This window comes from Microcaecilia unicolor, unplaced genomic scaffold (assembly GCF_901765095.1).
Source record: "Microcaecilia unicolor unplaced genomic scaffold, aMicUni1.1, whole genome shotgun sequence".
In the NCBI taxonomy this organism is placed as follows: Eukaryota; Metazoa; Chordata; class Amphibia; order Gymnophiona; family Siphonopidae; genus Microcaecilia; species Microcaecilia unicolor.
In genome coordinates, this window is record NW_021963041.1 from 227,545 (window position 1) to 240,746 (window position 13,202).

Consider the following 13,202-nt stretch of genomic DNA (forward strand, 5'->3'; position numbering starts at 1 on the left):
TGGACACTTGGTTCTACATCTATGCAGATGATGTATAGCTACTCATACCCATTAAACCTGACTTACCCACAGCCCTGAATAAACTGACTACTTGTCTAACATCAATTCAAAAGCGGGTTAAAAACTACAAACTGTGCCTGAATCCAAGTAAAACTGAGCTTCTATGGGTCCCTAACACAAGTGGGGACATACCTGACTTCAAAATCCCTTTTGGGAAATATGAACTCCCCCTTAAATCACAAATCAGGAACCTTGGAATACAGCTCAATTCAACACTTACTCTGATCCCCCAAATCCAAGCAACCTTCAAGAGCAGCTTCTATCACTTGCGACAACTAGAGGGGCATAATCGAACGTTGCTGGCGAAATAGATCGCTGGCGATGTATTTTGGTGGCGGCGCAACAGCTGGCCGGAACCGTATTATCGAAAAAGATGGCCGGCCATCTTTTGTTTCGATAATACGGTTTAGCCTGGCCAAATGCCAGAGTTCGCCGGATTTGAGATCGCTGGTTTTGTTTTTCAGCGATAATGGAAAAAAAATGCCGGCCATCTCAAACGTGGCGAAATCCAAGGCATTTGGTCGTGGGAGGAGCCAGCATTTGTAGTGCACTGGTCCCCCTGACATGCCAGGACACCAACTGGGCACCCTAGGGGGCACTTCTAAAAAGTTTTAAAAAATACAAAAAAAGCTCCCAGGTGCATACCTCCCTTACCTTGGGTGCTGAGCCCCCCAAATTCCCCCCAAACCCACTCCCCACAACTCTACACCATTACCATAGCCCTTATGGGTGAAGGGGGGCACCTACATGTGGGTACAGTGGGTTTTGGGGGGGTTTGGAGGGCTCAACACTTAGCACCACAAGTGTAACAGGTAGGGGTGGGTGGGCGTGGGTCTGCCTGCCTGAAGTGCACTACACCCATTAAAAACTGCTCCAGGGACTTGCATACTGCTGTCAGGGAGCTGGGTATGACATTTGAGGCTGGCATACAGGCTGGTAAAACAAGATTTTGATTGCATTTTTTTTTTAGTGTGGGAGGGGGTTGGTGACCACTGGAGGACTACGGGGAGGTCATCCCCCATTCCCTCCGGTGGTCATCTGGTGAGTTGGGGCACCTTTTTGAGGCTTGGTCGTGAAAATAAAAGGACCAAGTAAACCCGGCGAAATACTGCGTAATGCCACTTTTTTTCCATTATCCGCGAAAGCCGGCCATCTGGTAGCCACGCCCATGCCCGCCCATGTTCTGCCTTCGCTACACCGCTGACATGCCCCCTTGAACTTTCGCCGGCGAGGCGACAGGAAAGCGGCAATGCTGTCAATAAAGGCGCTTTCGATTATACCGATTTCGCCACTTTTGAGAGATCGCTAGCCATCTTCCGATTTATATCGGGAAATGGCCGGCGATCACTTTCGAAAATAAGCCTGCTAGTGTCCTTAAATTGAGAAGGCACACCAGCTCCAATTGATTCAGAATGCTACAGCAAGATTAATAGAAGGCTGTAAGCGATGTGACATCACACCATTTTTACATAAACTTCACTACCTACCAGTACAATACAGAGCCAAATTTAAGACTCTATGTTTGACCTTCAAGGCCCTTAAAGGAAATGACACAGAGCACTTGAAGAACAGGCTCTCCCTTCTACACACCTTAATGGTCTCTAAGTTCCTCCCAAGGAGTTTCCCTAACCATACCCTCTCCAAAGGACATCACACGATGTGATACCCGCAAGCGAGCCTTCTCCAGAGTAGCCCCCCACGCTCTGGAATGCACTCCCTGAAAGGCTTCCCTTAACACAAGGCTATCCCTACTTCAGGAAGCAGGTGAAATCTTGGCTCTTCAACCAGGCCTTTAATGGAAGAAGTAAATGACATTGGCTGCACATATTATAGCAGGACATGTTTATCCACTCCAACCCTAGCCAAGATAATGTTCAAGCAACTTTGTAACCTCATTTGCAAATCTCTTTAACTAGTCCATTATTTTCTTATTCCTGTTACTCTATCTTATCTATCTATATGTTCCATCTTTGCTTATACCCTATGCTGTCTATTAACATGTTTTATTGTGTATTGTGTTGGCATTATAATGTAGCAGACTATGCCATACTTTGTATTGTTGTTTGAATATTTTTACTGCTGTAATTGTCTACTTCTTATGTTTTATTCTTGCTGTACACCGCATTGAGTGAATTCCTTCAAAAAGGTGGTAAATAAATCCTAATAAATAAAATAAATCCTAATAAATAGAACTCTAGCAAGATTAAATGAATGAGCCATATGTATCTTAGCACGAACTGCTGTGTGTTCCCTACATAAAAGCTGAAGGTAACATATTTGCCCTTTACCCCATTCTCCATGCCTTCCATATCCCCTAAGCATTCTTGCTCTCTTTCATTGTCTCCTTATCACAAATCAGTGACTGTGGGCAGTAGAAATTCAAATTCACAGAAATCTGACAGGAGCTATGATATGAACACTTCTGCAATTTCACATAGATCATCAGATCTGAATTTTCAACTGGTGGCCTAAAGACAAAAGGCTACAGCAGTTCCAATGAGACAATTCTCTCATCCAAGCTTTAAAGGTAGCAATTCTCAGACACAGAGTGCCAAGTTACTACTCAGTTTCATGCTGGGGATTTTGGGACAGTCCTGGATTTCTACCAACTCATCCTGGTGCATTATGGGACTTGTGACACTGATTTCAATGGACAGGATCAGGCACTACAAATCCCACACTGCTTTGGGATGTAAGTTCAAAATCAGGACTTGCCAAATATCTCTAGCCTGGAACTGGTAACTTGGCATAAAAGCATACAATCATGCTAAACACACATCTGAAACAGCTTTAAACATAAAATCGATCTCTATTTTCATGTAGTTATGTACAAATGTAATTCTATTATACTGATCCATATAGTGTGATGAAATTTGAACAGATCTTTTTCAATGTTATATTTAAATCAACCTCTAACAAAATAGCATTACTGGAAAAACTGATTTCTTTGTCTTAAGGATTTATTTATGACATTTATATCCCACGTTATCTCAGCAACCTGAGTTCAACATGGCTAACAATACAGTGAAATCACATCATAAAAATATATATAATACATTGCAATAAAAAGAGAAAGAATAATATATAACAATGAAATTAAAGATTCAGTAGAGTAAGAGTAACCAAAAGTGACTAAACATGAGACATCAGAAATTTTCCAAAGAGGAAAGTTTTTAACATTTTACAGATCAAGTAATCACACTGACCCCTAATTGACTTCGGCAAGGAATTCCAACATTTCATGCTCTGATAAGCAAATCAGCTACAAGAACTGATTTGTACACAATCTTCTTACAGCTTGGATAATGAAGCACTAGATAATCTCTAGCTCCAAGAACAGCATTAAGTGATGAAGATCAACAAGAAATAACATATAGTCAGGGGCAATACGATACAATATTTGGTAGATAAGTGTACAAAGTTTAAAACTGACCCTTGCTTTTACTGGGAGCCAATGCAGCTTAGACAGCAGCAGTGATGCCCTCTCAAAACGCAAAACATTACAGACAAGCCGCGCCGCAGTGTTTTGGACAGTTTGAAGATTTTTTATTTTTTTTAACAGCAGTTCCTTGTAAGCAGCATAAATTGCATTGCAATAGTCAAATTGAGACAAAGTGAGTATCTGCACTAACAGTCTGAAGGTCACAGTAGGGAAGAAGGATCTAATTCTCCTCAGTTGCCATAAGGTTTTAAAGGATTTGAACACAACAGTGGATACTTGTGGCTCAAAAGTTAGGGGTCGATCAACAACCACTCCCAGAACTCTTACTATAGACTCCAACGGATAAACAGTGTGGCCAATCGTAAATCTGTCTAAAGAGGTATGGTCACAAGGGTTAGTGAGGATCAAGAATTTAATTTTGTCCTTGTTCAATTTTAATTTGAATTCAGATGCCCCAGATTCCATCTTGTCTAAACCTGATTTAACCTCAAAAAGAATTTCTTGAAAGTCCCGTGTAAAAGGTATGTAAATTGTGACATCATCCGCATAAATAAAGGAATGGTACCCTTGGCCTCCAACAGAATACCCAAAGGTGCCATTATGGCATTAAATAAAATGAGAGACAGAGGAGAACCCTGAGGCACACTATAGTTAGGAGTCCAGAGGGACGAGATGGAACCAGTCAGTTTTACCTGGTAGGACTTAGCCATTAGTCATCACCACAGATTCTGAATGACGGAGGGGAAACCTCCCCTGCCAAGAGAGACGGACTTCCGGTGGGGAGGCCAAAGCCTCAGATTTATCTAGATTTAAGTGAAAACCCACATAATCACCAAACTCCTTTAAAACGTCTAACAAAGCTCGCAACACGTCCCAAGGGTCTGTAAGCATTACCAGGAGATCATCAGCAAATGCAGCCAATTTAAAACTGTCCCTCCCCATCCCAAACCCATGTATTCGCAGGGTTCACAGAGATATCCTGTACCAAAGGATCAAGGTACAGGACAAACAGTAATGGCGATAAGGGGCATCCTTGACGAGTCCCACGGCCGATCTCAAATTTACCGCGTTTACCATAACCCTAGCTCGTGGAGAAGTATACAGGGTCCTGACCGCTTCCACAAACCAACCCTCAAAAACATAGGCCTTCAGGGTTGCAAACAAGAAATCCCACTGGACACGATCGAAAGCCTTCTTGGCATCAAAACTAACAATTAAAGAAGGCTCCCGAGATCTGCCCACACATTCCAAAGAGGCCAGTATACACCGAAGATTTTTTGCTACAGATCGACCATGAACAAATCCCACTTGTGCGTCATGGATGATCCTTGGCAAGATTTGACCCATTCTATTAGCCAGGATTTTTGCAAAAAGTTTAACTTCCGTGTTCAAAAGGGAAATGGGTCTATACGACTCTGGCAACATTGAATCACAGTTTGGCTTTGGGAGCACTATAATCTGAGCTAGGTTCAACTGACTCAGTAGCGCACCGACTCAACCCAGGCATTGAACACCTGCGTTAGAGATGGGACAATAGCCTCTCCCAAAATCTTGTAGAATTCTGCTCAAAGGCCATCTGGCCCTAGGGCCTTGCCTAGTTGACTGCTACCTATCGCCCAACTAACTTCGCCAGGGCTGATAGGAGCAATCAAAGCATCCCGTTCTGCTTGAGTCAGCCTTGGAATTTCCAGTCCATCCAGGTATAGATTACCCAGAAGACCATCCAACTCCCCAGCTCTATACAGAGGGTGATAAAAGGACTTAAAAGCATCCCGGATTCCTGCATCAGTATGAATCATTTTCCCAGAACGATCTCTTATAGCAACAATGATTCTAGACACCTGCTTCCACGCTATCAGCCTAGCTAACAGCTTGCCCCCTTTATTACCGTGTTCATATAATTGATATTTTATAAAAGGTCTGTGATTTAACTGCTCTCTCGTGTAGTATAGAATTAAGGGCCGTCTGTACCGATAATAGCTCCTGTTTCGTGCGGGCACTCGGTTGTGCGCCTAGCCACCTTCTAAGAAGACCCACTTATTTCTCCAGTCTCAGTATTCCCCTATTCCTAGCTTTGTTAAAGTGGCTGGAGTAGCTTATAATCTCTCCTCTTAACACCGCCTTCACTGCCTCCCAAAAGAGAGTGGCGTCTGGCGCTGTCCCCCCCACTGAAATGTTTATATTCTGTCCAACTTGCTAGTAAACTTTCCCGAAATTTCTCGTCCCTGTAAAGAAAGCTAGGAAAGAACCACGACCTAGACATCTCCCTCGAACCCCCCGGGTGCCATAGCAACTGACCCGTGGCGTGATCTGAGATTACGTAAGGGCCAATCTGAGCATCATCTATGTCCGCAAAAAGTGAACGAGAAACCAGCAGATAGTCTATTCGGGATTGAGTACTGTGTGCCCTCGACAGATGTGTGTAATCTCTGTCTGCCGGGTGTGAAACATGCCACACATCTAAAAAGTCCAAAAGGGAGCAAACATTCGGCAGGCCTTTGCCATGTCATGTTCTACATCAGAAAGATGTGTTTCTTGCAATAAAGCTATGTCCGTGTGAATGCGCTGTAAGTAGTGCAAAATCTTTGATCGCTTTATGGGAGAATGAATACCTCCCACATTCCAAGTGACTATCTTAATCATATCAAGGAATATGGTGGCGCCCTATCTGCCGAAGGAAACAGCTATCCAATGAAATAGGCCCTCCCAGCCTGCAGCCTCTCCCCAACATGCACTCAGCTCCCCAAAAGAAAACCCACAAAGGCATCCTCACCACATCATTGGTCTTTGTAATAACACTGCGATTTGTACCCCCTTGAGTACAAGCCCCTACTAACAATCCCTCTTGGATCCCTACCCTCCCTCCCAACCCTCTCCCTTTCCGTGACCTCCTAACCACCCCCACCCTAATGCCCGAAAACAGTTCCCTAAGGAACAGGTCACACTCTTACATCTCTGTAACAACAAACAATTACAGATCCAGAATTAAGAACCCTTAAATTTGCTTACTCTATCAAACCCACCCAGTCTCCTCCAAGCATTCGCAAAACCCCATAAACCAGATACACCAACCATATGATCATTCATGTCACACAAGTAAAAAACAAACAAACAAAAAAAACGATTTCAATTGTCGGGGGGTGAGCAACTCCCACCCAATAATGTAACAGTTCATGGCAAAGTAGTGCGGCATACCCTGTTTATCTGCCAGACAAAAGGCATGTCCAAGCCTGTATGCAGACCGCTTGAACAGCTTCTCAGTCCATATTTTGCCATTGACACCAAATAGGGCAGGAAATCCCTGACTCTCGAGTTATAAAGTGCCATCAAGGCCACCCCAGACCCTGTTTATGTCACATCCTTTCATAACCTATTCCTCTCACACAGGGAAGAGAAAAAAAACAACCCCCCCCCACTTATTTTCCCACAACTGCCTAGGTTGAGTTACAATACAACCCTCAAACTCCGCTCTGTATAAGCACCATATTAAACGCTGTTAATAAATCTATAAGTAGAATTAATCCGCAGCTCCACTCGAATCACCTGTCTACGTGTTCTCCAGGAGGACTCACAGAACCCAGCCGACTCATAAATGCCTGTGCTTCTTCCACTGATGTATAGGTGTTTGTAGTAGCCTGGTAGGTAATCCTCAATTTAGCCGGATAAAAGAGCGCAAACTTGATCTTGCGGGTCACCAGTTGTGAGCATATGGGTGAGAAGCTCCGTCTCTGTGCTGCTACCACTGCCGAGTAATCCTGGAAGCAAAGGATTTTTTGGTTTGCATATCTGAGTTCCTTTCCTCCCCTGAGAACCTGAAGTATTGCTGTTTTGTGATGAAAGTTTAGCAGGCAACAGATCACCACTCGTGGTCTAGCAGAGCAGGGTTGCTTGAGTCCCACTCGGTGTGCTCTTTCTATTTGCAATGAACCCAGCGAGGCAGAGAGCGCCAGTTCTCAAGTCTCTATCTCCTAACTCCTCCGGCAACCCCACAAACCGCAAATTATTGCGCCGGGATCTATTCTCCAGGTCCTCGAGTTTCTCAGTGTATGAGTTCAGCAACTTTTGTAGCTTGGCTTGCCCCTTCTCCACAGTATTAACTCTGTCTTCCAAGTCCCCTGTGCGCTGCTAGAAGCCCACCAAGTCCTGGCTTAATTGTTCTACATTATTTTGGAGTTGCTCCAACTTAGAGTCCAGGGATCTTAATTTTTTATCCCAGATCGCCTCCATTGCACTAGTCACTTCACTTACAATCTCCGCTGCCCATGCGGATCCTACTGAAGAGTTCGCGGAACTAGCTGGGTCCGCCATCTTGTCTTCGAGCAGCAGATTCTTTTTTTTTTTTCTCACGTATTTTGCTGCCATGGTTCTCTGTTGACCCCTCAGATGCAGGTCACAAGCTGTTCCACTGATTCGTCAGTATTAAACCCGGTTAATTCATCAATTTTGGAATGGTTTTCACTCGGGATTTGTGAAAAGGTGACGTTAGCGACAGCTCCCGTGCATAGCGTCATGTGACCCCCTAAATTGAGAAGGATTTTATGTTTTCTCATAGTTTCACAAAGGAGAGATCTATATCACTTTTATAGCCAGATTCTGTACATGGCGTTTAAAATGTAGGTGCGTCAGAATGACACACACAGCGCTATTCTATAAACTGCATCTACAGTAAGACACGGTTTATAAAATAGCGTATAGGCTGGGAGAATGCATGTACACAAAGGTATGGCCATTTATGTCACTGAAAAACTTGTATAAATGCCCACGCCTAAATGCATGCTCATTCCCCTAATTCGACTGACACCCCCAACACGCCTACACCATGGCCAAGTCCCCTTTTCAGCTACATCCATTGGAATATATGAGCACCTCTTTTTTGAATATGCCTAAAAAGAAACGCATGTAAATTCCAATTATTGCCAATTAGTGATTATAATTGGTTATTGGCCAATTAACATGACTTACTGGCTCATGACAATTGAGTAGCACATGTAAACTGGCAGCATTCACAATTTAACACCCGCTACTCACTGTGCCTTACATAGAATTTGGTCCTTAGGGAATAATTCTATAAAGACAACACCAGGATTTGTTGTGAAGATTAGACATAAATACTTGCACAACAGTATGTATGTGCATACTCCACACATATGAATGTAAATGTCAATATTCCAACTACGCACTATTCTAAAATACAGTGTCTCAATTGATGGCGTGGACATTCACATTGGTGAAGTCTGGGAGGAGCATGGGTGGGGAGTACAATTATATGTGTAGATTACTGATTATTATAATCTACATGTATTCTTCTGTGATTTAGGATGTGACCGCTTATACCAGCTCTATGGCTGGTGTAAATGATCATGCCCTAAGTCTTCTGTAGGTGCACTTTTGACACGTTACATATTCTACCAAAAAATAACCCCCAAACAAAAAACTGGATGCCTACTTTTCTTTACAAGTATTACCCTTTTAGTAAAGAGCATAATGGTATGCAATAAACAAAATGAACTTTTCTTTCAACCATCTTTATAACTTCTCTAAATCCTACTGGAGTCTACAGCCACAGAACAGTGACTATACTGTAGAGAATCTGCAACAGAAGTTCTTAAGCTACTGTTTATGCTCATGATGTACATACCAGGTTGTCTTTCAAGGCCACTACTGCCCCAAATTGTAGCCAACCACCTTGAAGTATGATTTTTCCATCTCAGAAACCGCATTACTTGTCTTGTGATCATTTACTACTAATGTATTTTAAAAATAATTTTAAGCAAAATAAATTAAGTTATTCAGCAAAATCCTTGCCTCTGTCTCCATCCTCATGGTTTAATGGTTTGACTGGCAGGATATTTCCCATGGTAGTTTCATCTTGTTCCTTCATGAGGGACTTTGGAGGAAGCCTGTGACAACAAAACATACAAACCATTTTTTCCCCTTCTATAAACTATTTCAGGGCTTAGATCAAAATGAAATCAGCAATTTACAAGTCATCACTGACACATATTCTGAATGCTATGCAAACCATTTTGTTGTGCTTGTTTACATTTAGATTATCTCAAGTTAAAAAAGCATCTCAACAGGGAATGTAAAGGGTTCAATTTAATTTACTAATCTTATTAAAAAAAAAAAACTTTCCCCCCTTCTAGTCCAAACACTGCTATAATTTTAAACTACACAATACCCCCCCACCTCAGCAAACCTCCACTGATCAACCAATTACAAGCTTGCTGAGGCAGTTTTCAATGAATGGCCATATCACAAGTCTACTCACTCACCATTTAGCCTAGTTTTTCTTCCAGACCCAAACAGATCATGAAGTACCCTAACATTAATTCACAAGAGCCAAACTTGTCACATTGCAAGGGCAAATATATGCAAGTAGTAATAGCAGTAGTAACAGGAGGAAAGGACAGTACATTTTTCATGGGGCTTAGCAAGACATGTATATTATATGTAACTGGGAAGTGATTGGGAGTTTGGAAATTAAGGTTAAATGCTAAAAAATGTAGCTATGATCTGAGAGGCAAAAGTGCAAGGGAGCAGTATATTTATCTGCTGCATTTATATCCCACATTTTCCCACATATTTGCAGGCTCAATGTGGCTTACAATATAATACAACAACAACATCATCACATTGATGGGATAAGGAAATATGAGAAGGGTTGAGGTAGTCATAGGCACAACACAAGAAAGGGATGTGGGAGTGACATTATTTAAAAATCTCAAAGGTTGCCAACGTGTGATAAAGCAATTTCAAGAGCAAGTGGAATACTAAGTGCACAAGGATAGGTATATACAGTAGAAAAGGAGACACATAACTGTTCTTTGCAAATTATTGATAAGACCTCAGTACTGTGTCCAGATCTGAAGCCCAGATACCCAAAACAATATGAAAGTAGAAAGAGTTGGGGGTAGAGCAAGCAGAATAGCATAAAATATTTTACATAAGCCCTATGAAATGAGTTTAAAGTAGTCTCCTGTATGCAAGTACCAACTCGTGAACAATTTATGGGACTCGGCATTTGATGGACTATTTGTGGGGTGGTTTGCCATTGCCTGTGCCAGTCTTCATTACCCTCCACCCCAACTAAGACTAGGTACTCATTTACCAACCGAAAGTGGATGGATGGCCAAGTTAGCCAGAGACTGGTTACCTGATAGAAATTCCAGTGGGAAATTCAAACTCAAGTCTTGTACGCAGTTGGTAAGTGACCCACTGCAAGGCTATGTATGAGGTGAGATTTATACAGTGGTGGAAATAAGTATTTGATCCCTTGCTGATTTTGTAAGTTTGCCCACTGACAAAGACATGAGCAGCCCATAATTGAAGGGTAGGTTATTGGTAACAGTGAGAGATAGCACATCACAAATTAAATCCGGAAAATCACATTGTGGAAAGTATATGAATTTATTTGCATTCTGCAGAGGGAAATAAGTATTTGATCCCCCACCAACCAGTAAGAGATCTGGCCCCTACAGACCAGGTAGATGCTCCAAATCAACTCGTTACCTGCATGACAGACAGCTGTCGGCAATGGTCACCTGTATGAAAGACACCTGTCCACAGACTCAGTGAATCAGTCAGACTCTAACCTCTACAAAATGGCCAAGAGCAAGGAGCTGTCTAAGGATGTCAGGGACAAGATCATACACCTGCATAAGGCTGGAATGGGCTACAAAACCATCAGTAAGACGCTGGGCGAGAAGGAGACAACTGTTGGTGCCATAGTAAGAAAATGGAAGAAGTACAAAATGACTGTCAATCGACAAAGATCTGGGGCTCCACGCAAAATCTCACCTCGTGGGGTATCCTTGATCATGAGGAAGGTTAGAAATCAGCCTACAACTACAAGGGGGGAACTTGTCAATGATCTCAAGGCAGCTGGGACCACTGTCACCACGAAAACCATTGGTAACACATTACGACATAACGGATTGCAATCCTGCAGTGCCCGCAAGGTCCCCCTGCTCCGGAAGGCACATGTGACGGCCCGTCTGAAGTTTGCCAGTGAACACCTGGATGATGCCGAGAGTGATTGGGAGAAGGTGCTGTGGTCAGACGAGACAAAAATTGAGCTCTTTGGCATGAACTCAACTCGCCGTGTTTGGAGGAAGAGAAATGCTGCCTATGACCCAAAGAACACCGTCCCCACTGTCAAGCATGGAGGTGGAAATGTTATGTTTTGGGGGTGTTTCTCTGCTAAGGGCACAGGACTACTTCACCGCATCAATGGGAGAATGGATGGGGCCATGTACCGTACAATTCTGAGTGACAACCTCCTTCCCTCCGCCAGGGCCTTAAAAATGGGTCGTGGCTGGGTCTTCCAGCACGACAATGACCCAAAACATACAGCCAAGGCAACAAAGGAGTGGCTCAGGAAGAAGCACATTAGGGTCATGGAGTGGCCTAGCCAGTCACCAGACCTTAATCCCATTGAAAACTTATGGAGGGAGCTGAAGCTGAGAGTTGCCAAGCGACAGCCCAGAACTCTTAATGATTTAGAGATGATCTGCAAAGAGGAGTGGACCAAAATTCCTCCTGACATGTGTGCAAACCTCATCATCAACTACAGAAGACGTCTGACCGCTGTGCTTGCCAACAAGGGTTTTGCCACCAAGTATTAGGTCTTGTTTGCCAGAGGGATTAAATACTTATTTCCCTCTGCAGAATGCAAATAAATTCATATACTTTCCACAATGTGATTTTCCGGATTTAATTTGTGATGTGCTATCTCTCACTGTTACCAATAACCTACCCTTCAATTATGGGCTGCTCATGTCTTTATCAGTGGGCAAACTTACAAAATCAGCAAGGGATCAAATACTTATTTCCACCACTGTACCTGTATATGTATTGCCTAGAGAATAAAAATGTGAAAGGGGATGCGACAGACTTTCTTTAAAAAGGAAGTGCTATAGTTTAGAACTTATTTTCTACTGGAAAAAAATGATTTTTCCCCAATTATTTATACTTTTCCCATCCCTTTTTCTAAAGAAGGGATAATGAAACAAGGATACATGAATAAAAGAAGGAAAAAAAAACAGTTCTCAGAAGAGTGATGGATGCATGAACCACTTCCCAGTAAACATAATGAAGGCAAAAATAGTATTAGGGTGGAAGAAAGCATGAGAAGCACAGAGGCCTTAGTTCCAAGTAGAATAGGATCTGCAAAACTGTAAACAGAAAGCAAAACTGGGGCTTTTCAGAACCATTCATTATTTCACATGCCTGTACACTTTAAATTTAGATGTTTATTTTCCAGCTAATAAAGGGGGTCTTTTACTAAGGTGTGCTGGCGTTTTTAGTGCACGCTAAATGCTAGAGATGCCCACAGGAATATATTGGCGTCTCTAGCTTTTAGCACGGACTAATAACGCCAGCACACCTTAGTGAAACACCCCCGAGTTCTTTGAAAGTACAAAAAAACCCAAAAAACAAAAAAAAAACTCAGTGTGTATTGGTTTTTATACCATAGGTACTACTGCTAGGTACCTTTTTCTACTGAATCAAATATATAGGTTTGTGTAACGGAGAGGTTGTCAGTGCAGAAAAGGCCCAGAAACTGAATGAGGGATACGTGGCGTGCCAGGGAGGGGTGATAGAGTGCTAGAGGTAACAGTGATTATCACGCATTTATCCAATGAACACCTAATTAAATTCCTTTACATCAAGGGTGTTTTATTGGTATTTTTTCAGT

General features: G+C 42.6%; 1 protein-coding gene across 2 annotated transcripts in view; it reads right to left on the reverse strand.

Moving 5' to 3' along the window:
• Positions 1-13,202, reverse strand: part of LOC115458821 (tyrosine-protein phosphatase non-receptor type 13-like) — a 90,191-nt gene that overhangs the window by 36,987 nt on the left and 40,002 nt on the right. For both annotated transcript variants that reach the window (XM_030188633.1, XM_030188635.1), the window contains exon 5: positions 9,308-9,402. In XM_030188633.1, coding sequence (XP_030044493.1) covers positions 9,308-9,383 — 76 coding nt within the window. In that variant the 5' untranslated portion in view covers positions 9,384-9,402. The remainder of the gene's footprint in view (positions 1-9,307; positions 9,403-13,202) is intronic.